General features: G+C 38.8%; 1 protein-coding gene and 1 non-coding gene across 2 annotated transcripts in view; one reads left to right on the forward strand and one right to left on the reverse strand.

Moving 5' to 3' along the window:
* The first annotated feature begins 7,272 nt into the window (after positions 1-7,272).
* ENPP3 (ectonucleotide pyrophosphatase/phosphodiesterase 3) overlaps positions 7,273-25,329 on the forward strand; it is a 90,809-nt gene continuing 72,752 nt past the window's right edge. The window contains exons 1-4 of the mRNA XM_055264267.2: positions 7,273-7,433; positions 11,453-11,528; positions 19,996-20,118; positions 22,501-22,626. Coding sequence (XP_055120242.2) covers positions 7,356-7,433; positions 11,453-11,528; positions 19,996-20,118; positions 22,501-22,626 — 403 coding nt within the window. The 5' untranslated portion in view covers positions 7,273-7,355. The remainder of the gene's footprint in view (positions 7,434-11,452; positions 11,529-19,995; positions 20,119-22,500; positions 22,627-25,329) is intronic.
* LOC129477461 (U4 spliceosomal RNA) lies at positions 12,832-12,973 on the reverse strand. The gene has a single exon (XR_008655671.1). It is a non-coding gene; the product is annotated as a U4 spliceosomal RNA (small nuclear RNA).

Below are 25,329 nucleotides of genomic sequence, written 5' to 3' on the forward strand. Positions count from 1 at the left end.
TTGGTCCATGCCAGGTTTCAGAGACGTAAACAGTACGTGGCCTGTACTTTCTGCTTCACGGACGGGCACTGTGGGAGCACTGTGACACTGAGCTCTACCTCAGAGAGCCCAGGCAGCATGGTTGTTTTATAATGTCTCTTCTGGAGACATCTCTAGAATCTGAGTCATAAATGAGGCCCTCATGAGTACACTAAAAATGAGAAGAGCCTATGAAAACCTGGAAAATGTTTGGAAATCAAATGATTTCTGAGTTTCAAAATGAACAAGAGAGGGCTCCTAGAAATCTAACACTATTAGGGAAGATGTCTGTACTTGAGGCAAAGTAAGAGAAACAGTCTTCCATGAACCAGAGACAACCTTAGGAATGCTGATCGTTCAGTAGAAAACTGCTACACCACAGGAGTCATCACATCAGGTTCCTCATCTCCAAATTGATTATAGATGTTCACTGTGCTGATCAGTAATGAGATTCTTATTTAGTCAGAAAATCTCTTTTCACACACATGGGTACTGGCAAACAGTGGTATCGAACTGTGACCATTGATTCCATTTTGCCATAGTCATTGTTTGGAGGACTAGAGCTGGGCTCTCTGTTCCATGCCGAGGTGTTTGCTTTGTCTGCTGGTGTGTGCCATTGCCTCTCAGACCTGGTTTGGCACTGCTAACATCAGTCTCACCAAGACAGCCAGTTCTCAATTCAGCTTTGATGTTGGATCTCCACTTGCTGAGGACTAGCTTCTGTCCTTCCTACACCAACTGCCTACCTGGTTAGCTTTCTGATTGCTTTGTGTGCTTGTCAATCTCCTTGTAGGTTTGTCAATCTCCTTATTGGTTTTTCTGCTTTTTCCTCATGACTGGCTCTCCCTGAAGTTAGTCACCTGCCCATCTATCTCTGGCATCATGTTATTATGTGAAGTCTCCCTTCCTTTGTGGACTCCTTCTTCTTTTTGCTGTTGGACCTGAGCCTAGCATCTGCCTCACCTCTACCACCCTCCTCTGTGTGATTAGTTTCTCTGGGCTCTCCCAGTCTAGCTCGTACACCTATCACCCAAGATCTAGCACTGGAACCAGGAAGGGCAGGTTCCTGAGACAAAGAAGTTGATGTTGGCAGGCCCCTAGGGCTTTTCTGAGACAACAACAACCCATTTGTTGCCAGAATTCTGTGGACACTGGGACCTTCTGTAACATGAGGAATGTTTATGGTTTACATTGATTGGTGATGTAATGGTAGCTGCCTCTCAGAATGCAAGTGTTCTAGGCCATTAACTTACTTACAGATTACTCTGAACATTAAAATGTTCAGAGTAAAGTTTTCAGAACGAAGAAGGTACAGGTTGTTCTGAAGTTGAAGAAGAAAAGAAGAGAAGGTACAGATTGTTATGAAGTTAAAGAAGAAAAGAATAGGCAAGCTTTCAAGGTCCAGTTAACTTAGAAAGTGTAAGTTTAGATCTAAGTGACATAGGCAGTTTATTCCAAAGTCTAAGTTGCATGGAAGGTGTGGTTTTGGCTTGTGTCTATGGATCAGTGAACTGTTAGGAATAAGTTTCTTTCTTTCTTTCTTTCTTTTTTGAGATGGTGGTCTTACTCTGCTGCTCATGCTGGAATGCAGTGGTGCCATCATAGCTCACTACAGCCCCAAACTCCTGGGCTCAAGCAATCCTCCCCGCATTCTCCCACCTCAGCCTCCTGAGTAGCTAGGACTACAGGCATGCACCATAACTCCTGGATAATTTTTTATTTTTCATTTTTTGTAGAGGCAGGGTCTCACTATGTTGCCTTGGTGGGTCTCAAACTGGCATAAGTGATCCTCCTGCCTCAGCCTCCCAAAGTGCTGGGATTACAGGTGTGAGCCACTGCATCCAGCCAGGAATAAGTTTCTAGAACTAGAAAGACTCAAAAGAGGTTGGGGTTTAGAGTTCAGTTAGAGAAATTGTTATAGCCGAAAATATAGCTAGCGACTTGGCAATGCCAGCCATCTTCACTATACCTGCTTGTATTATATATAGGTAGATTCCTTGAGGTTTATTCATCTCAGGACCTGAAGGACTAGGATGTGTCCCTATTATCATATCCAAAATTTAGTGACTTAGAGATAATCTATTAATCTCTGATAATTCTTAAAAATGAAGAATTCAATGTCCAGAATCACTTAATTTGTAACAGAGACAGTCACTTACAAGCTAAGCCTTTATCAGAGGCCCCCTGACTTCCCCACCTAGGATTTTTTTGTGTGTTTTTCAGGGTTGAAAGGGGATGGGGATATATTTACTGTGTACCCACAATTTTTTTTAATTAAAAAAATAAGAAAAGGGATGAGGGATGAGGATGAAGGAAGAGAGAAGTGAAATTCTGACAGTGTAGAACATAAGGAATCACTTAGTAAAGATACAGAGTAAGAGTCAGTAGTACGTTGGTGATATGGTTAGGCTTTGTGTCCCCACCCAAATCTCATCTTGAATTGTAGTCTCCACATGTTGAGGGAGGGAAGTGATTGGATTCTGGGGGTGGTGTCCCCCATACTGTTCTCGTGATAGTGAATTTTCACGAGATCTGATGGTTTTATAAGTGTTTGACAGTACCTCCTATACACACATTCTCTTCTTTCTCCTGCCACCATGTGAAGAAGGTTCTCACTTCTCCTTTGCTTTTCACCATGATTGTAAGTTTCCTGAGGCCTCCCCAGCCATGTGGAACTGTGAGTCAATTAAAGCTCTTTTCTTTATAAATTATCTAGTCTCAGGTAGTTCTTTATAGCACTGCGAAAATGGACTAATATACTTGGTATACAAAACTGGTATAGAATCAAGTTACATTTTGGAGAATAGCATCTGAAAGGGAAGAAGCATACCAGGAAGAAGCATCTGAAAGGGCAATTGGAGTGTCAGAACCAGGTTAAGAGCAGGCTCCGTGGCGCAATGGATAGTGCATTGGACTTTAGCCTACATTGAAAGAACGAGGTTAAGCTCAACAACTAATGCTGATGCTTTCGCTGGTTAGGCCTATAGGTGGAATTCGTGAAGTTGGGGATATACCGCAGGTGGAATTCGTGAAGTTGGGGGTATACCGCACTAATTTTTAATTTTTCTAATTCTGAAGCCCAGGCTCACCTGATTGTGGCAGCGGGGAATGTCCAAAATATGTAGGACGGGGCAGGCTGGCAACTCAGGCTAATGCTGCTGTTTTGGGAATGAATTTTTCTCTGGTAAGCCTGTTTTTGCTCGTAAGGACTTCAACTGATTGGATGAGGCGTGCTCTCACATTATTGAAGACAATTTCCTTTTTTAAAGTCAATTAATTGTAGTTGTTACCATATCTACAAAATATCATCACAACATTACCCTAGATTAGCGTTTGATTAAATAACAGGATAATATGGCCTAGCCAAATTGACACACACAACTAATCATCATAGCAGGAAGGAAAAGTAGGATCCCCAGCAACTGGAGGTAAGGCAGAGTCAGTGCAGTGCCATGAGTGCAAGTAGGCAATCAGAACCCAGAAACCCATAAAAATGGAAGGCACATAACAAATGATTAGATAAAAGCCATAGATCCTAGGAATCCCCTAAATTTGAGACAAATTATTACATAGGTTTGGTCTTTGTTTTTTAAAAATCAGAATGATTCAACAGCAAAATACTCTGAAGAAGCAACCTGGTGGTATTTCATTTCTGAGATATCACTAAAAGAATCATGTGTAAGTGACCAAGTCCCTTTGGTGGTCCTCTGACCTTATCTGTAAAATCCAAAAGTCTGATTAGAATAATTACAGGATGTTTGCAGAAAAGAATTTGAATGTAAAGTGCTTAGACTGCTCTGGGCTGCATATCAAATAACTAAGAGGGATATTTATTTGTTTGTTTGTTTATTTATTTATTTTGAGACGAAGTCTCACTTTGTTGCCCAGGCTGGAATGCAGGGGCATGATCTTGGATCACCACAACCTCTGCCTCCCAGGTGCAAGCGATTCTCAAGCTTCAGCCTCCCAAGTACCTGGGATTAGAGGCAGCTGCCACCATGCCCAGCTAATTTTTGTATTTTTAGTAGAGATGGGGGTTTCACCATGTTGGCCAGGCTGGTCTCGAACTCCTGACCCCAGGTGATCCACCTGTCTCAGCCTTCTAAATTCTGGGGTTATAGTTGTGAGCCACCATGCCTGGCTAATTTTTGTATTTTTGGTAGACGTGGGGTTTCACCATGTTGACTAGGCTGGTCTCGAACTCCTGACCCCGGTGATCTGCCCGTCTCAGCCTTCCAAGCCTTCCAAAGTGCTGGGATTACAGGTGTGAGCCACCGAGCCCGGCCAGGATATTTTAAAAATACTGCTGCCTTAGCCAAAACTACAGAAGATCATTAAACTGAAGTGGAGCCTGGGCTTCAAAAAAAAAAACTTCTCTGAGTACTTCTAAGTTCATCCAGTGTGGAGAGTCAGGTGCCCAAATTATTCAAATACGTTTTTTTATTCTGATTTTTAAGCACATAATACTCCATGTGGTTCCTGGAAAGAAATCTGGAAGAACCTGGATTTGGTTGTCTTTATGGCATATTCTAGTTCTAAAATGAATTCCTTCTGTATCAACAACTAATGCTGATGCTTTTGCTGGTTAGGGATATAGGTGGAATTGGTGAAGTGGGGGGTATACTGGACCAAGGGAGTGATGGAAAAGACGACCACAAACCCATAACGCCAGAAAAGGAAACGTGGCTCTCATGCTGCAGATTTATGTTTTATTTATTTTTATTTTTTCACTTTTTTATATTTTCGAGACAGGATCTCAGTCTTGTTGCCCAGGCTGGAGTGCAGTGGCGTGATCTCGACCTCCCGGCCTCAAGTGATCGTCCCACCTCAGCCTCCCAAGTAGCTGGGACTACAGGCATGTGCCACCACGCCTGGCCAATTTTTTATATTTAAATAGAGACGGGGTTTTGCCTTGTTGCTCAGGCTGGTCTCCAACTCCTGGACTCAAGCAGTCCTCCAGCCTCAGACACCCAACATGTTGGTATTACAGGTGTGAGCTACCACAACTGGCTATTTTTTTTTTTTTTTTTTTTTTTTTTGAGACGGAGTCTCGCTCCGTCGCCCAGGCTGGAGTGCAGTGGCGCGATCTCGGCTCACTGCAAGCTCCGCCTCCCGGGTTCACGCCATTCTCCTGCCTCAGCCTCTCCGAGTAGCTGGGACTACAGGCGCTCGCCACCACGCCCGGCTAATTTTTTTGTATTTTTAGTAGACACGGGGTTTCACCGTGGTCTCGATCTCCTGACCTCGTGATCCGCCCCCTCGGCCTCCCAAAGTGCTGGGATTACAAGCGTGAGCCACCGCGCCCGGCCCACGACTGGCTATTTTTTATTTTTTGTTACAGGGCCTTGCTCTGTCTCTCAGGCTGGAGTGCAGTGGCGTGATCATGTGGCGGGCCAGGTCTCACAAACAGGCAGGCCTCCATAACAACTGTTTCAGCACTGACTGAATGGTTAGGTTAAATATTAAAGGCTGAGAGAGCCAGTGCCCTTACACAAAGGCCAGAACGAGTAGCAAAGGCCCACCAAGACTCTTGCCCAGGCCTTCCTGGGCCTTGAAGCGTGACAAGATAATGAAGGAATACTCAGACTCCTTGTGACAAGACAGTCTTTGGGAGATTCCCAGCAGCTGCCCGGTGAGGTTTTCCTGGAGACTTTCCCGAGGGCTATCCCATGCGCAAAACCATACGTCCCTCTCCTTACCCGGGGATAACAGAGATCTGGGTGGACGCGCTCAAAGGGTAAAACCAGATTTATGCCGGGAGCCTAGTATTTTCCTATCTGGGCTTGTTAAGCCATTTGCCTGGTACTGCCAGGGAAGCAATAGGGCTCGCTTATACACCCGCTTTGCATTTGGTTAAGATCAGGTTTTGAGTGGGTTTTGAGTCTGTTCTGCCCGAGTGTACCCCCGCTCTTTTCTTTGTCTGAAATCTGTCTCTGCTTGTTTGTGTATCTGTCATGGCTCACTGCAGCCTCAAACTCTGGCCTCAAGGGATCCTCACACCTCAACCTCTCCAGTAGCTGGGACTATTGGCATGTGCCACCATGCCTGGCTAATTTTTGTTGTTGTTGTTGTAGAGACAGAATCTCCATATGTTGCCCTGGCTGGTCTCAAATTCCTGGACTCAAGCAATCCTCTTCCCCATGATTTTCAGAAATAGTGTCTAAATCCTATGATTTAGACATGTTTAGTTAGAGTAGTGATGCAGCCATTGTATTTATATTAGAATATATTCTTTTCATAATTTTTTTCTCACTGCTTTTAGGGTTGGAAGAGTTTAGTTAGTTAGAGCAGTGTTTTCCAAAGGGTGTACTGCAGTCTACAGGATTTTGATAATCTTTTCATCAGAGGAGTATTCAAGCTGTATTTAACCAAGGGGGTTGTCATAGAACTCATGTTCCATGGAACCACACTTTGAGAATCACTGCCTTAGGGTCACCGAAACTAGAAGAGCTTAGCATCCACTATTTGCTAAAATTCTCTTTGACCAACACTATTATTAATTTAGCTTCTTTCATCACAAAACTGTAACTCCTTTTTAGCATGGAGTACACATGCTAGGATGCACCAGTCTAGATAAAGAAGAAAATAGTGAATTTAAATTGATTAGTGAAAATTGCTTAGATTTGGGGAGTTAGAAGTCTTGGGTATCAGTTCTAGTTCTGGCACCTAGTAAATAACTTTGAGCAATAAGTCATATATAATAACTTAATTTAAATAATCATAGCCTTAATTTGCTCACCTAAAAACAAGAATAAAATGTTTATAAGGGATATTGTTAAGTTTGACTTGAGCTAATGTGTATAAAAACTTGACAAATTGTGAACACTGTAAAAACCAAGACATAATTATCACAGAACTAAGTACTTTATATTGGTTCAGTAGAGTTTCAGAATTTCTACTGTAGTCAAAGCACGTGTTTTGCTATGTTGATTTTCAGCTGCTATGAAGTTTATAGAAAAGCAGAAAGTCTGAAATTTCTGTGACAAGGCTTTTTGTTTGGGGTTATTTTTAAAGAAAACAGAAGATAGGATTGTATTAAAATTTAATGATTGTATTATTCTTGTTATATATGTCTTGACTAGCACTTCGTAAAAGTTATAAGGAAAAAAGGAGCAGTTGTCTGCAATATACTAGAAATGAACTTCAATCTTTTCACATGATTGTTATTACATTTTTCCTCTGTCCAGATTGCCCAATCACTGAAGAGCTGTGATCTTCCTAAACAGTTAAAAGTCAGGCACAGCTATGTAACTCATACAGTTTCTCTTTGCCAGACTAGACGAAAGAAGGAGCACGACTGTATCCTGATAAAACAGGTCTATGCAGCTACCAGGACAATGGAATCTATGTTGACTTTAGCAATGGAACAACCTGTTAAGAAGAACACTCTTAAGAAATATAAAATAGCTTGTATTGTAAGTACAATTCTTATTTTTAGTCTTTCTAGTTTTGTGACAAATGTTAAAAGTATATGATTTCCCATTTACATTTCTCTGTGTTGCTATTAAAATGTAAACTTTTAAGTAACTGTATTCAGTATTGTCCCTTATGAAAACTCTAATGCAAATTAATATCTTAAATCATATTTTACAAGTAAGAAATTTGAGTAACAACAAGTTAACATTACATTAAACTCAAAAGTTGGAATCCATGACAGAACGCTTTGTGGCACTGATTTTTTGCATGATTATAACTACCTCTCCATCACTTTTTTATTGCATGAGTATTTTAAGACAAGAAAGTGAGAAATTAAAATCATTGTACCCTATTATTTGCTGAACCAACAATTTTATCCTATTTTACTTCACTCCTAGAGATAGTCTCTTTTGCCTATTTTCTCTTTCTTGTTGTTTTGTATGGTAAGATCTCCTGCCACCACCCATCACCCCCCAAAAAATTTTTCCTTGATTTTCTTTTCTTTTTTCTTTATTTTTCTTAATTTTAAATATTTTTCTTTTTGCTACAGAAATACGCTTATCCATTTCCTTGATTTTGTTACTCTCTCTTTTCCTTTTGCCATCAAACTTTTGGGGAAAAGAGGGCTCATTTCATTGCTTCGGTTTTCTCAGCCCCCAACCATTCCTTTGTGCTCCGGCTTTGTTTCTACTGTACTAAGTCCCCAACTCAAAAGTCAGTCCTCCTCGTCCTTCGTCCACTTGAGTGTTCATAACAACAATAACTGCCTGGTACTTTCTCATTCTGAATTATTCTCTCCCCTTGTCATGTCACCATGACATTGACATTTTCATTTTTATGACTTTTTTCCTTATCTGCATTCTTAGCCAACAATTTATCTTTATTCTCATGCAAATTACAACACAAGCTTCACTCAACCATATCTAAGATCTCTTAAGAAATCTCATGTTCTCTAATAGATTTTTTAATTTCATTTTATTTTTGAGACAGGGTCTCCCTCCGTTGGGATCTCACCTCACTGCAACCTCTGTTTCCCAGGCTCAAGTGATCCTCCTGCCTCAGCCTCCTGAGTAGCTTGGACCGCAGGCACATGCCACAAGGCTCAGCTAAGTTTTTGTGAGTTTTTTTCTTTCTTTTTCTTTTTTTTGTAGAGACTGGGTTTCACCATGTTGCCCAGGCTGGTCTCAAACTCCTGGATCAAGTGATCCACCTGCCTTGGCCTCCCAAAGTGCTGGGACTACAGGCATGAACCACTGCACGTGGCCTCTAGTGTTTTTAAGAGTCATATCCTCAGCCAAGAATTCCAAGTAATCCACCAGCTCTGACTTTTTGCCCAGTCTCTGTCACACAATTTCTTTTTTATTTTATTTTATTATTTTGGTAATATGTATATTTTTAGAGACTGGGTCTCGCTATGTTGCCCAGGCTGGTCCTGAACCCTGGGCTCAAGCGATCCTCTCACTCAGCCTCTTGAGTTGCTGGGGACTGTGTGTGTGCCCCAGTGCACTAGCCTGTTTCAAATGCCTGCTTCCTGACTCCTGACTCAGTACCTTACACCAAAACTAATTGCATTATTTTTTCACACCAATCTTGCAGCAGCTTTTCCCTATGTCCTGTACTTTAAGGTCACCGCTATTCTCTGTCTCTCCAGAATTGTTTCAAGAAGTAAATAAAACAATGTGAAATAATGTGTGTAAATATTAAGCCTAGTAACAAAGTAAATCCTCAATATATTCCATTTATTCTTTATCCTTCTGAGAATTTGAATTTCAGAGTGCTCTTTATAGCTCTTATGCTAATATATATATATATATATATATATATATTTTTTTTTTTTTTTTTTTTTTTTCTCTTTTTTTTTGGAGACATGTTCTCACTCTGTTGCCTAGGCTGGAAGACAGTGGCATGATCATGGCTCACTGCAGCAACTCAGGCTCCAACTTGGGCTCAAATTATCTTCCCATCTCAGCCTCCCGAGTAGCTGGGACTTCAAGAATGTTTATTATATTTATCCTAGCTTATCAATTCAGGAAATTATAAAATCTTCCGCAGCAAAATTTGTGCATCATTAATTTCCCTTCTTTGTATCTTTCTAGTGGTTTTTGAGTATATATAATGAAGTTCAATATTTTTAAATCATTGTTTCAAAAGTACCCTGATGTCTTCGAACTTTAATAAAGTTTCACTGAAACATTTTGAGTTTGAGTTTTACTAAAGTTTCACTGAAACATCTGCTGTGTTTCTAGCACTCTTTGTTTAGCCCAGTTAAAGCCAAATGATGTGTTCTCAGCGGTTTTTGACGTTCAGAGTATTCTCCACACTTTGTGCACAGCGTAACATAGTTTAAGATACCTGTGCACCCCAATATCAAGAAGCTTTTTTGGAATTACATATTTATAGTAAATGACTATAAAGGCTTAAAAATAAGCTTCTTAGGTGGGGCACGGTGGCTAGTGCCTATAATCCCAGCACTTTAGGAGGCATAAGAGGATCGCTTGAGGCCAGGAGTTCCATACCAGCCTGGTCAACATAGTGAGACCTCCAACTCTAAATAATAATAATAATAATAAATAAATAAGTCTTTTACTCTCAAGGAGCTCACAGAATAATGTAGAAAACAAGCCACAAATATATGGAACAAATACAAAATCATGAAGAAACAGATTCTAACATTAAATATTGTGAAGTTCTTAAGAACAGCTAGATGTTGTTGATTTTTCTAGCAAGTTTGAACAGCAACAGTACCACAGATAAGGTGTAAAGCAAAATATGTTAATTTGTAAGTCTATGATGCGTGAGGTTTACCAGAAGGAGTTCCCCAACGTTGTTTTTCTGCTTTGTAGTCACTCTAGTTTCAGTCGCCTGTGTCTTCTAAGCACCATGACAAGGGAGGAACTGCTAATGGTGTTATTTAGTAAATGTTTATGTTCATTTTTTCCTCTCCATCCTCTCCACTGAATGAACATGTACTGAAATGTCACTGACCCTTGGGCTAACTTTGAGACTTCATATAAGAATTGTTTTCTTAGTATTTTAACATAGCTTCCCAGTCGTTGAATTCACTTCCATTGTTAACATTAGATGTGTTAATTTTCCAGTTGACTTTCAGAATGAAAACAACTCTCAAAAAAAAAATTTATGTAGTTCTTAATTATCTAAGCAAAATCTGATTTTTTTCTTTTGTGAAAGTTATTTTTTGCGTCTGAAACTATAACAAAGGTTATTGTAAAATACTTTCCTAAGTAATTTGACTATGTGTCTTTTTGCCATTCTTTATGACAACATACAGTATTCAAGCCCTGTCATCCAGCATGCTTATCTCTGGACTTCATGGAAGAGGAAAGAAGGCAGCTAGAATTATTCTCCTTAATTATATCATAGTTTAATCTAATCATAGCATAAAGTTCATTACACCAAAGGGCTTTGTCAGCAGAGTGATAATGAATGACACAAACAATCTTTGGTCAGGCAGTTTCCAAATTATCCTAAGTGGTTTGTATGAGTGGAAGACTAAAGCATATCATTTGCCAGTTAACTATTTGGACAATATATTTTTATGTATGTTAAATATTATCATCATCCTGTGATAGAGTAGGAAAAAAAAAGCACTGCTCCCTTAGAATGAGGCAGTTAAGGATTTCTTTTCAATAAATGATCTGCAAATGGGTGCCTGGTTTAAAAAAAAGTGGCCCAGAAAAATGGTTTTATGGTTTTAGTTCTTAACTTTAACTCAATTTGCAGTTAAGTTCATTGCATTTGAATGGTAAATGTGTTTGAATTTGAAGATCTGTAATAAATGGTATCTTTAAATTCTTCCAAAATGTTCTTTCTTAATTTCAAGCATTAAATAAAATACTATACCTCTATTTATGCCAGATACCAGATCATTGCTGGATCTGGTATCTGGCATAACTAGTACGCTGCAGGTACTTAGAGAGAATATTGAGAAAGGGTGGTTATTTGTATCTTTGTAATTTTTTAAAAAATTATAAAAGTTACTTTTTCTTTTTTGCAATAGGTTCTTCTTGCTTTGTTGGTGGTTGTGTCACTTGCATTAGGCCTGGGGCTTGGACTCAGAAAACCAGAAAAGCAAGGTATACCCCTCAGCCTTTTCTCAGAACATTCCCTTATTTCTTCTTTCTTCTGACCTTAATTCATTAAAATGTATCTCCCATCCCAAGCCTCCTCTGTCCTCCATACAGCATTCTACTCCTAGACATCTCCCTCTCCCCACTCTACTTATCAGGAGTCCACATCTGCGGTTGGCATTGCTCACTGTACTTTCTGGACTTTACTTTTTCACCCTGCTCATTTGAGACTCATTATCATTCCAGTGTTTTTCTCTTACCTTTCTCCACCCTTTTTTTTTTTTTTTTTTTTTTTTTTTTTTTTTTTTTTGGCGAGGTCTCACTCTGTCTCTCAGGCTGGAGCACAATCTCTGCTCACTGCAGTTCCTCCCTGCCCTCGGGTGATCCTCCCATACTTGAGCCTCCTAAGTAGCTGGGACCACAGGTGTATGCCACCACACCTGGCTAATTTTTGCAGTTTTACTAGAGATGGGGTTTCACTATGTTGCCCAGGGTGGTCTCGAACTCCTGGGCTCAAGTGATCCACCCACCTCAGCTTCCCAAAGTGCTGGGATTACAGGTGTGAGTTGCCACGCCTGGCCCTTCTTCATCTTTATAATGGACTTTGGTAAGTGGATCACAGGCTTTTCATTCTGCTCCCACTGTCATTGTCAACATCTGATGACAAAGTATCTAGCCACTTAGTCTTGAAAGTCTTTGTTGCTTCATTCCCATGACCTCCTGCCACCACCCTGTACCTTGACACCACGCTAGAGTTGTTCTACCCCTAAAATCTCTTGGTTCTTGATTGGGCAGTGCCAAATTCTTGAAAAGTAGTGCATAATAATATCTTCAAAAATTTTTTCTTATAAGAAGCAAAGAAAAATAGGAGAAATATGTCCCAAAATATAAAAATAACTCACATTCCTTTTGCTATATTTCATTATTATGAGTAGTAAATGCACCACTTACAAATGACAATATAAAAAGAATTACCTATAATCTTTTTACATATTGTTTTGTTACTTTTACTAAGGTGAAGTATGAGGCCAGTTGCTAGATCATTCAGTCCCCCCGCTTTTTGTTGTTTGTTTTTTGGGACAAGGTCTCACTTTGTTGCTCAGACTGAGTGCAATGGTGTGATTACAGCTTACCGCAGCCTCGATCTCCTGGGCTCAAGTGATCCTCCCACCTCAGCCCCCCAAGTACCTGGTATACAGGCATGCATTACCACACCTGGTTAATTTTTTAATTTTACGTAGACATGGGGTCTCACTATGTTGTCCAGGCTGGTCTTGAACTCCTGGATGCAAGTGATACTCCTGCCTTGGCTTCTTGAAGCACTGGGATTGCTGGTGTGAGACACTGTGCCCAGCACCCTCACCCCATTTTTGTCTTCTTAAAATTTTTATGAGCAATAATCATACCTCGAATAAGCCTCATTGGCTACTATACTGCCAATGCACAAAGCTCTGTCCCCATTTTTAAATTTGACTAAAACCTTCTAATGTGACTCTAGTGAAGTAAGTCTCATTGCTGCAGCATTAGGAAGCCTCAGTAATGTTAACTGATAATTTTCTAGTCATGTGTCTACTTGAGAAACACTCAGCTTCCCTAGTATGACCTAGGAGCACAGTAGAACTGAACAGTTGAATAATTGCTGGAAGATTACTATCTTCTCTTGGTCACTTGGCTGTTGTGTTTCTGGATCATGGTGCCAGTCCTTGATCAAAGAAATGTTGACAGGCCATTTCAGTGGCATTGTTTTGATGTTAGTACACACAAATGGGCATCATTTCTTGGCTATTTTACCCTCTAAATCAAATAAATTGATTGCAGAAGGCATATCTAATGTCTGAACAAAACGTCCTTTTGTTCCAGCTCTTTCATTCACTTTAGTACACCCATTGGCTGGCTTCCCAGAGTCATTTTTCCTTGTCTTCTTCCTTTCATCTGAGTTGACCAGCCCTATGTGGCAGCACTCTCTTCCCTCTCCCTGGCAGGGCATTGGTAATTAACTCCAGCCCCTTCTTGCCAGCATCCTTAACATAGTCATCCTCCTTATTACTCATTTTTCCACTGCATCTATTCTCCTAAACCCCAATCCTGGGTCATTTTCACCATTTTCCACTCCAGTTAACTCACCTTCCATAGGCAATATGTATTTTTTCTAGTGTGAGTTTTAAAATTTGTGCATGTTCTTACAGATTTACTGTCATGACTACACATATTTTTTGATTGGACATTATGTGCTTGGTATTATTACAATTACTGGAGATAAAGTGGTGAAGACAAGAGACAAAATCCTTCCAGGAGTTTATATTTTAGCATGCAAGACAGACAATAAAAATATAAATAAACAAAAAATATATATAATAAGATAAAGTGCTAAGAAATAAGTAAAGCCCAAAAGAAGGAATCAGGGTCATGTGTGTGTGTGTGTGTGTGTGTGTGTGAAATAACTTTTGAGTAATGACTGAAGGAAGTGAGACAGAAACATAGGGATAGGTTGGGGAGGAACATTCCAGGTCAGAAGGACTATCAAGTGCAAAGGCCAAAGGCAGGAGCTTGCCTGGCATGTTCCGTTTAAGGAATAACAAAGAGGCCAAGAACTAGAACTAAAAGGACTAGAGGGAGGTGGTCATAAAATGAGATTTACTAAATAAAGAGGAGCCCGATCAAGTAAAGGTTAGTATGTCAAAGCCTGGTCTTCAACTTTCATTCTGAGTGTTACAAGAACTGATTGCAGGATTTGGGCAGAGGAATGATATGCTCTGGTTTGCTTTTTAATAGAATCCCTAGGGCTGCTGTGTTATGAATAGATAGTAGAGTGAGAGCAGAAGTAGAGAGACCAATCAGGAGATTATTCCAATAATCTGGGCAAGCCTTATGTCTTAAACCAGGGCAGTAGCATTGTAGCTGGTAAGAAGTATTTGGATTCTGGATCTATTTTGATGGGGTAGATAGATTTTATTGAAAGACTGGATTTGGAGTAAGAAAGAGGAGTCAAGAATGACCCCAGAATTTTTCCATGAACATCTGGAAACATGAATTTCCATAACTGAGTTGGGGCAGATTGTAGAAGGAGCTGGTTTGGGGAGAAAAATCAGGAGCTCAGTTTTGGACCTGTTAAATTTGCTAGTTCTATTGGATGTCTAAGTGCAGAAGTCAAGAATGTAGTTGAACATATGAGGCTGGCTTTAGAGGTGAAGTCCTGCCTGGGCATGTACTGTGGTGCTTGTCAGCATATGTGGGATTTAAACCATGAGACTGGGGTAGAACAACCTTAAAGAATTGGGGAGGTGAAGCGGAAAAGCAAAGAAAACTAGGAAGGAGTAACCAGGAATGTGAGAGGAAAGCCAGGTGACTATTGTGTTGTAGAAACCAAGTGCAGAAAGGTTTCATAAGAGGAGAGTGTATGAAAAAACATAAAGACCATTTATGTAAATGGTTGTGATGTATCTAAATCTACACATTTTTTTTCTAGTTTTTCATTGAGCACTTTTTGAGACCCATCAGAATTGCCATGCGTATGTCTGTTCTTATGCTTCTACTGTGTGCTACTCTTTGGCATGTACCCAACTTGCCAACCAACCTATGCCCTCTCTTGGTGCTGAATACCCAAATTGGCTTTAGTTCCTCACCACCACACAAATACTGCAGGTTCCCTTATAAACCTGCATGATAACTGCTTTGCCATAGACCAAGGAATGAAGTTTCAGGAAGTTAGGGTTTTCATCTTCTTAACTCAGGTATGTAGTCCCAGGTTGCTTCCTAGAATGGCTGCCTCAGCCTACCCTACCTTCCTTCATTTCACCTCTCCACCAGCCATTGCCATTATTCAGTTCTCTAATTTTTGGCAGTGTGCAGTTTGGTATAGAATAAAGTCTTTCATTTTGGTTTCTATTTCTCTGTCCTGTTGCTCTAATCCATGTTGGTTGCTCTCTTGGTCTGGTGGATGGTTGGTATTTCCATTAGCCCATCTATTGTGTTGGATCCCATGATTTTAAAATCTCTTTCTCCTTGTTTCATTTTCTCATTTTGTTAAAGAACAACTTGATAGCTTCCTAAAATAGGATGCATGAGAGAGATAACTTGAATCTTTGTCTATATAAAGGCACATCATTCTAACCTAACACTTGACAGTTTGGCCAAGTATTGAATTCTAAGATGGAAATACTTTGTTTTTCTAGAAATCTAAAGATATGACTTTACTGTCTTATAGCATCCAGTGTTGCTTTTAATACATTTGGTATTTTAATAAATTTCTGATTAGTGATCCTTTGGAGGCTGCTCATGATCTCTCTGTGGAGGCTTTCAACATCTCTTAATCCTGTTGATCTCTTAGTGTGAGTTTTGCCCTGGGAAACTTGGTGGACAACTATGGTGTAATAATTTACGCTCTTCAATTCTGGGAAATTTTATAATATGATTTCTTTAGTAACATCAACTCCATTTTGTCTTTCACTTTGAGGCCTTACCTCCCTGTTCTAAGATCAGTTAATTAGTAGACTTAGTTACATCTGCACAGTTCCTTGGTCATGTAAGACAACAGACTTGAAGTCTCAGCAATTAAGACTTGGAATCTTCTTGTGGACCACAATTCTGCTTACCATATCTGTACTGAATTTTTCTTTACTTCCTTCATATTTTTACTTCCAAGACCACCCCGAATGTGGGGTCTTTTTAAAAAAATTATAGTTCTCTTTCTTATTTTGTTGACGCAGTATCTTCTCTTTTTTCTGAGGATCTCAATTCTCTGTGTGTGTGTGTGTGTGTGTGTTTGTGTGTTGTTACTTTAACTCTTTTGCTCCTTGCATTATTTCCTTTTCAATCAAGTTTTTCTTTGATGTTGTTTGTTCAGTGTTTATCTTTCATGTAGGTTGCTATCCTGCTATCCTCAAATGTCTGGGGACCATCTGTTCCTTTTCAGAGTAAGGCTTGTTTTTTCTTATCATAGTTACCCTCCTCTATGTCTGTTGTCTCTGTGATGAAAGCCACTCCTTATTCCCCCAGATTATGAGCCTCCTAGTCTGGAGTGGGAGGCAGGGTGAGTAGTGACTGCTCCACATCCAAGCTTTTACCAATTCTCCTATATTTAGTTTGTGCCTGTTCCCCTCTTCTCTTACCTAATGGCGCCCTGTTTCTCTTAATGACCTTTTCTCTTACCTAATGACACCCTGGGACCTCCCTTCTAGGGTCCTAGGGGAAAGCCCTTGGCTTTTTTTTTTTTTTTTTTTAACTTTTCCAGGACTCCTTCCTCTTAGGCACCTAGTTGTTGCTTCCTTCATTCTGCTATTTCTGTCTTTCAAAAATTCTTTTTCTGCTTCTATCTTCGATTTGATTTAGAGTATTCATATAGTTTTATGAACTGTTTTCCTCTTCTTTTTGTGAAATTTTGTGGAATTTGAAGAGATGAAAGAGGTAAATGAGTTTTACCAACCAGGTACTTTTTTTTTTTTTGCCTCTTGAGTAGCTAGGACTAAAGGCACATGCCACTGCACCCAGCTAATTTTTGTATGCTTTGTAGAGACGGGGTTTTGCCATATTGCCAAGGCTTGTCTCAAACTCCTGAGCTCAGGTGATCTGCCTGCCTCAGCCTCCCAAAGTGCTGGGATTACAGGCATAAGCCACTGCACCAGGCCTCAACCAGCTACTTTTAAAGAGAAAAAGTATTCTATTTTGTAGTTTGCTTTTTTCAAATAATAACATAAGCATTTCTCAAAATCATTAAAGCCATGAACAATAATGTTTTAAAATAACTTCTACTGGCATCCAGAAATGCTTATAATGTTATTTTATGTAGATACAATAATTTAATAAATCCTCCCTTTAATGTACATTAAGAGTGTTTCAGTTGTTAAAATATTTTTGTAATTATGTATAACACTATGGAGAACATTTCTCAACATAGATCTTTGTATGTTTCTTTAGTATAAAGTCTGGAAGTGAAATTGCTGAAATCAAAGGATATAAAGATTTTTTAATTAATTAAAAATTTTAAACATACAAAAGTAAGAATACTAATTTAATAAATGTCTATGTATTCATCATCCCACTCTATCAGTTCATGACCAATACTGTTTTATTTATACCTTTCTCCATAACCTTCTCTACATATTATTTTGAAGGAAATACTTGACATCATTTCATTTCTATAAACATTTCATTGTGTATTTCTAAAAGGTAAATTTTTTTAATGTTTCATAATATTGGAGATAAATATTTTAAAGAAAATGTTCTCCACTTTGTAGATAGACTTTTCAAAGTATTATTAGTTTTGCATGAGTAATATAATCTCATTATTTATTTAAAAGGTTTTCTTCCACTGCCATATAATAGCTGTCATGTTTCCCTCCTCAGAAATATCTAAGATTATCATCACATTATTGTATATTCTTGTAGAAATTTATAACAGCAACTTTGTATTTGTGTTTTCATGTACTCCTTTTGCCTTTCTGTCTTTCTTTATCTTTCTTTTCTTAAAATTCACATTTTACAGCTTTTGTTTCATACTGTCAAATAACCTTCCTGAAAGATTTTGTGAATTTATACTACCAACAACTGTATATCTCATTGATTTGTTAGTAAAAAATGATTATATTTTTCTTATGTTCCCTAACTTTTTACAGTGTGCTTTGAAAATCATCTGAGTCTTCTGTTTGATGATTTTTTGGGTCAAACTATAGTAGGATGAATTCAGGAGATCTAATGCTCTGAGAATTATTACTTTTAGTGCCTGTTATGTCAGTCCTCATTGTCCTTAACCTTTCTTGCATATTTTGAAAATGAGTATTCTAAAATACTGTCCTTAACCACTTCACTCCTGAGACATTTCTATTTTGATAAGCTCCTAAAATTTTTTTTTATATGTCGTGAGGCAAGAATATCAAGAGACTCCTTACCCTATATAGCTAGCCAATTGTCCCATTACTATGTGTTATTCACTGTTACTTTGTAGTTACCACTTAGAAATTTTTATTATATAAAGTCTCTACAATTATATCTGCATTATTTATCACTTAATCTGCAATTCCCAGCACAGTGCCTGAAACATAATGATGCTAAAATAAATATTCATAGAATAAATAAGTAAATGAATTAATTTAAAACTATGCAGTAGATTTCAAGGGATAGAAACAAGTTGTGCATAGTTGAACTTTCCTAGACATACTATTATACCCTCCTTGCCTTCAAATGACTCCTTCAGGATGCAAAGCAGAAAGCAAGTATCATAGGGAATTATAGATAATTTTCAATGGGAATGCATAGCAAGGAGAAATGATAGTTAGCTGGGCACACACTCCTTGCACAATAAGAACTACAGAATTCCCATTGCTTCTTATGGCTAATATGCTGATGACTCCAAGTCAGTATCTTTAGTTTATGTCTCTCTTTCCTGAGCTTCAGACTCAAATATTCAGACCCCTCCTAAATATGTATTTGCTTAGATATCTGGAAAACTGAACTTCCCTTTTTGCAGTGCCTTTGCCTTACATTTTGGAAGTCATCCTTGGCTCATTCCTCTTCTTCACTCTTTATATAAAGCTGAACTCAAACTAATTATGCTTTAATTTCTCTTAGCTCTATTTACATCTTCCTTATGTCTACTGCTACTATCTTCCTTCAGGCCCTAATCATTTTTGGTTTGGGTTAAAATTTCTTGCTTAGTTCAAGAGTTTCCATCCCTACCCTACTCACCTATTTTCCAGAGTAACTTTCTAAAACACAGATCCGATTCATTACTCTCTGCCTACTCGTTAATGGCGTCCTGTTACCAAAGGTTGGGCTTCAAGCTTCTTAGTATGGCATGTGCACCTTTCCTCACTCTAGTCCACCTCTACCTTTGAACTCTACCCCTTAGCCATCATAACCCATCTGCTGTTCTCCAAATATGCCTTCCTTAGCTTCACTGATTTTTAAAATCTTGATCCTTTCCCAAGACTCAGTGGTGTCCTTGAATCCCCTTGCTAGTTTTTGTCCCACCCCTATGTGCTCCTATGTACTCCTCGTACATATCAATGTCATTATTATTATTATTGAGACAGAATCTTGCTTTGTTGCCCAGGCTAGAGTTCAGTGGCACAATCTCAGCTCACTACAACCTCTGCCTCCTGGGTTCAAGCAATTCTCCTGCCTCAGTCTCCCAAGTAGCTAGGACCACAGGTGTGCACCACCATGACTGGTTAAGTTTTGTGTTTTTAGTAGAGATAGGGTTTTGCCATGTTAGCCAGACTGGCCTCAAACTCCTGAGCTCAAGTGATTCTTCTGCCTTGGCCTCACAAAGTGTTGGTATTACAGGCATGACCCATGGCACCTGGACATATCATTGCCATTATTTATTACATTGTATTGGCAGATCCTGTAGCACCATGAGAATCATCTAGTTGTCTGTCATAGTCTGTGCTATGTACTTCCTGTGTGCTTCCACTGCTTAGGTGTGAGATATTGGATAGCTCCTAAATGTTCGGGCCCTATTTCCTTTACTTTGCAGGCAGCTGCAGGAAGAAGTGCTTTGATGCATCATTTAGAGGACTGGAGAACTGCCGGTGTGATGTGGCATGTAAAGACCGAGGCGATTGCTGCTGGGATTTTGAAGACACCTGCGTGGAATCAAGTATGAGTTCTGAGGATAAGTTTATTAGCATGTTGGTTGTGCTACTATTAATATATGTCAAATTTTTTTCTTTTATTTCCTTTTTTTGAGACAGAGTGTCACTCTGTTGCCTAGGCTGGAGTGCGGTGGCATGATCATGGCCAACTCCAGACTTGACCTCCTGGGTCCAACTGATCTTTCCATCTCAGCCTCCTGAGTTGCTAGGACTACAGGCATGCACCATCACACCTGGCTAATTGTTTTTAATGTTTTTTTAGAGACAGGGTCTCACCATGTTGCCTAGGCTGGTCTTGAACTCCTGGGCTCAAGCAATTCTCCCACCTTGGCCTCCTGAAGTGCTGGGATTATAGGCATGAAACACTACGCCAGGGCTGTGTCCAAATTTTCACCTACACACCTTGTGTATTAGTTTCCTAGGGCTGCCATGACAAAGTACCACAGACTGGGTGGCTTAGCCAGCAGAAGTCTGTTTTCTCACAGTTTTGGAGACTGGAAGTCCAACTTCTAGGTGTTGACATGGTTGGGTCCTCCTGAAGACTCCAAAAGAGAATCTGCTCCATGTCTCTCTCCTAGCTTCTGGTGGGTGCTGGCAGTCTTTGGCCTGTGGCAGCACAGCTCCAGGCCTTCATCTTCACATAATCTGTGTCTCCTCACATAGTCTTTCCTCTGTCCGTGTCTATGTTTAAATTTTCCCTTTTAATAAGAACACCAGTCATACTGGATTAAGGTCCACCCTAATGACCTCATTTTACTTGATTATTTACGAGTAACTTTTTTTTTAAACAAAGTCTCACTCTCTTGCCCAGGCTGGATTGCAGTGGCACAGTCTTGGCTCACTGCAACCTCCACCTCCTGGGTTCAAGTGATTCTCCTGCCTCAGCCTCCCAAGTAGCTGGGACTACAGGAGTGCACTACCAAGCCCAGCTAATTTTTGTATTTTTGGTAGAGACGGGATTTCACCATGTTGGCCAGGCTGGTCTTGAGCTTCTGGCCTCAAGTGATCCCACTACCTCGGCATCCCAAAGTGCTGGGATTACAGGTGTGGGCCACTCCACCCAGCCTTGGCAAGTCATTTGGAACCATTTCTAAATAAGGTCACATTCACAAGTAATGGGGGGTGGGACTTCAACATATTTTTAGGGGACACAATTCAACCTATAAGACCTATACACAGTCTTATTATCATTTCCACCTTAACAATGCTAAATACAGAATTCACACTTTATTTAACTGAGGTTGAGGAATAACAGGCTATGGTAAATGAAATGCTGTATCATTACATACGTTTCAATGGAGTTTTACTATGGCTTAAGTTCAACATCTTGTTTGTTTCATTTGCAGTGGTTCTCAAACTTCGAGGTGCAATAAAACTCAGTTGGAAAGCTGGTGATTCTTGATCATTCTCATGCCAGTATTCCACAGGGCACAATTTGAGAAATGCTGTTCTCTAGGTGGAAAAGACAGCTTGCAATGTTTAATTCCCTAAATAATCTGGGAAGGTGGTGGTGGGGGGTGTCTGGTAGTTGGAGGAGAGTGAAGATTAGAAGAGTAGAGTTCTTTCCATTATGTTTCCTGAAAAGGGCAAGAGGGAGAGGATAACCCAGTATAGATAGAGATCTGTGTTCCCTTTACTTAATCTCCAAAAATCTTTTCTTTCTATGTAAATGAGAAATGCTGGGGAAGGAAGAAATCTATATATAACTGAAGTGGACAAAAGTTACCTATTGAGAGTGTTTGTCTCAGCACAAGGCTGACGTTGATTTCAGTCACTGTTTCCTAGCAGGTGGCAGTGCCAAGCCACCTTCCTCCAGCTTCTTGCTGCTTTTAGCAGTGGGATTTATTGAAACTGTTCTCATCCTAAGTCCATAGCCTGGGAGAACCCCTGAGGCATGAGTGGGAGCTGCTCTGTCACTGCTGTCACTTTCCACTGAGACGTAGCTTGACCTGACTACATTCTCAAAGACATGACTGTGCTCCTGTTACTTCTGTTGTCACCTTTTCCTCCTTGCTGCTAGTCCTTAGACAGGGCTGGGCAAAGCTGCTCTTGGGTGGCAATAATCAGTCAGGGCTGGTGATTCTTCACCTTGGGGAGCTCCTGCTCTTGGGTAGGAATAGGAGCCGTATTCAGATCTTCTCCAAGCTCACAGTGTACCTGCTAAGTAAACCTGGGTTGCGGTTTATAAAGCTGCATTTCTCTCTGCCACCTAGCTAATGAAGAAAAGTGGTGGTTTGCCCCTCATTTGGCATTATGTGTTTTCATTTATTAATACAGATAAACCAAGAATTTGATTGTATTATTATAATATAGGAATAAATAAATGAAATTTGTATATTTTATATTGCAGGCTTAAATGCTCAGAACTGAATTGTATTGTTTTACAGCTCGAATATGGATGTGCAATAAATTTCGTTGTGGTGAGACCAGATTAGAGGCCAGCCTTTGCTCTTGTTCAGATGACTGTTTGCAGAGGAAGGATTGCTGTGCTGACTATAAGAGTGTTTGCCAAGGTAAGCAGGAGGATGTTGACTCATTTGCCCCTGCAAATTTAGAGGAACTCCATGAGTTTCCTAGAACTATGCTAGGCTGCAAAAATCAAAACACGTCGGAGAATCTTTAGTTACTCCATGTAGAAGAAAAGATCAAATGCATTTACTGTGGGATGAAATGCGGTTTGTAACCACAGAGGAGGAGAACTCACAGCATAGATATAGAAGAGAGATCTTAAAATTCCTTATTTCTCTGTAAGGCAAAGTCTTTTCCAATCCAATGACCTTGCTAGATGCAGCTGTAGTTTCAGACACTGAATAGCAGATCCTAGTTAAAATATAGAGAGTGAGGTTATCTAGCTCAGATATCATCTTGTTAAGCCAATGTTGTTATTGCCACAACAAATGTGTTCTCAATGGTTTAAATTGCTAATGATCCTCAAGGAGTCAATGTAGAGTCGAGATTAGAATTCAGGTTATTCAACTCCTTATTTTACCCACTCCCCACTTTATAAGTGATGTGACTTAAAAAAAAATCACGAATTCCTCTGAACATCTGATGAAATTTATGAAAAATGCATATATACACACGTCAACCAAATTTCTTCAAGCTATCAATCCCTTTTTATAACCTCACACCAAACTAAGCTGACAATTTTAATACTTTTGACACAAAAAAGATTAGGTTGAATTCTGATTTCTGAAATAGGAGGAAAACGTTATAGTGGAAACCTTAACTATAATCTACTATTAGAAAATAAGTTGTGTACCAATGGATGAATCAGTTTTTATACAAAATATAATTAAAAATCACCTGAAAAAGAGTTATCAGAAAAGCCTGAAATGGTCACTCCTTTTTAAAAATAATAATTGCTCAATATTTAATACTCAATACTGCATCATTAAAAAATTTCTTTAATTTCACAAAGCAAGTATAGGTTCTAGTCTGCTTCTTTCTCTAATAAATTCACTGACCATATTCCCTTCTTACCTCTTTAGTCTCCCTTATTCTGCTCCAATTTGGTAACTTTTAACTTTTTAATCTCAAAATGGATCCTTAGGCCACGCAGTAATTTTTTTTACTGAATTCACTGGTTACTCTGATGGAGTTAATGTAATCATTTCAGTTTATTTTTAAAAATAGATATAAATGTTTTCTCACTCTGAGGATTTAACATTTTATATTTTAGAATGTTAAACATTTTAAATATTTAATTTTTATTTAAATATTTAAAATGTAGAACATTCTACATTTTAATGAATTCTAATGAATTTAACATTTTAAAATATAAAATGTTAAATGTACTTGCCAGCTTTCAGAATTAAAAAAAGCTAAATGATATTTGTCAAAATTGTATCTCTCAAGAGTAGTTTGAGAATTTTTGTCAAAATTGTATCTTCTGAGAGCAGTTTGAGAGATTTGAATCATTTTTGTGTGAGAAACCAGCTAATTACTTTTATATTTTGTTAAGTTTAGAATTTCTAAAAATATTGTGATAAACTTCTACCACATACAGAGGTAGAGAGAATATTATGATGTTTTATCTCTAAGTCCATCAACTATTTTCAGCAGTTATCAATTCATGGTCAATCTTGTCTCACATTGACAAAGTATAATTTTGAATATAAAACGAACACGTCAAAGATTTACTAACTCATTTATAAGATAACCAACTAGAATTAAAGCTGGTTCAAAGAGAATAAGAAACTAAGCTACTAAATATGTATATAAGACTAAAAGAATGTTGGAATAAGATCACTAAAACCATATCTTTTGGTGGGACATAAATGAATTGCATTTCTGTAGGACAATTTATTTGCTATCAGGCATGAATCAGTTATATTGCTATTTGTTTTCTATTAGTTATCTATTACTCTTGAATAAACAACTTGTAAAATGAATAATAAAGAGTAAGCTGGATAAAGATACATACCCGTTGGTAATTGGATAATACATTGTTGGATTTTTTAGATAATTCCCAGCATGACATTAAAATGAAGTCTAATGATCAGTCCTCTTGCCTATTTCCAAGTTTTAGATTTGTTTCTTTAACAAAATATACTCATCGTTGCACCAAACCTCTTTTCCATAATTTTACATTGTTTCAAAGCAAAACCTAGAGTAACTATTGTTCATCTGAAATATGTATTTACATATTTTAAGTATGTGTCTAAAAAGATAAAGATAATTTCCATCGAAAGGCACATCATGCCTGCAGGTGTCTGTTTTGGTCTATGTTAGCCATTGACAAGCATTGCCGAGATCCACTAGGGGATGTAGATGGTGACGGTCATAGTCTGTCATTTCTACTTCACTAATTAGATAGAATGTTCTACAATGAGAAATATCCATGAAGCAAAATTTTTTGTTTTTGCTGATTTTTGTTAAGATTTTAAACATTTGTTAAATTTCTGCCATTTGGTATCAGTTATTCTCATTGGCTATTTCTTTTTTTGATACTTTCCTTTTTCTCTTCTTTAGCCTGTATGTCTATAGTTATTAAATCCATTTATTCTAGCAGTTGCGAAAATATTGTTCTAGAGGAGGAAAAAAAGTTATCAAGAAGAAGAAGAAATATCTTTTTTTCATCTAAAAGAATCCCCTTTGGGGCCGGGTGTGGTGGCTCACATCTGTAATCCCAGCACTTTGGGAGGCCAAGGCGGGTGGATCACTTGAGGTCAGGAGTTCAAGACCAGGCTGACCAACATGGTGAAACCCTGTCT

This window comes from Symphalangus syndactylus, chromosome 2 (genome assembly GCF_028878055.3).
Source record: "Symphalangus syndactylus isolate Jambi chromosome 2, NHGRI_mSymSyn1-v2.1_pri, whole genome shotgun sequence".
NCBI lineage: Eukaryota > Metazoa > Chordata > Mammalia > Primates > Hylobatidae > Symphalangus > Symphalangus syndactylus.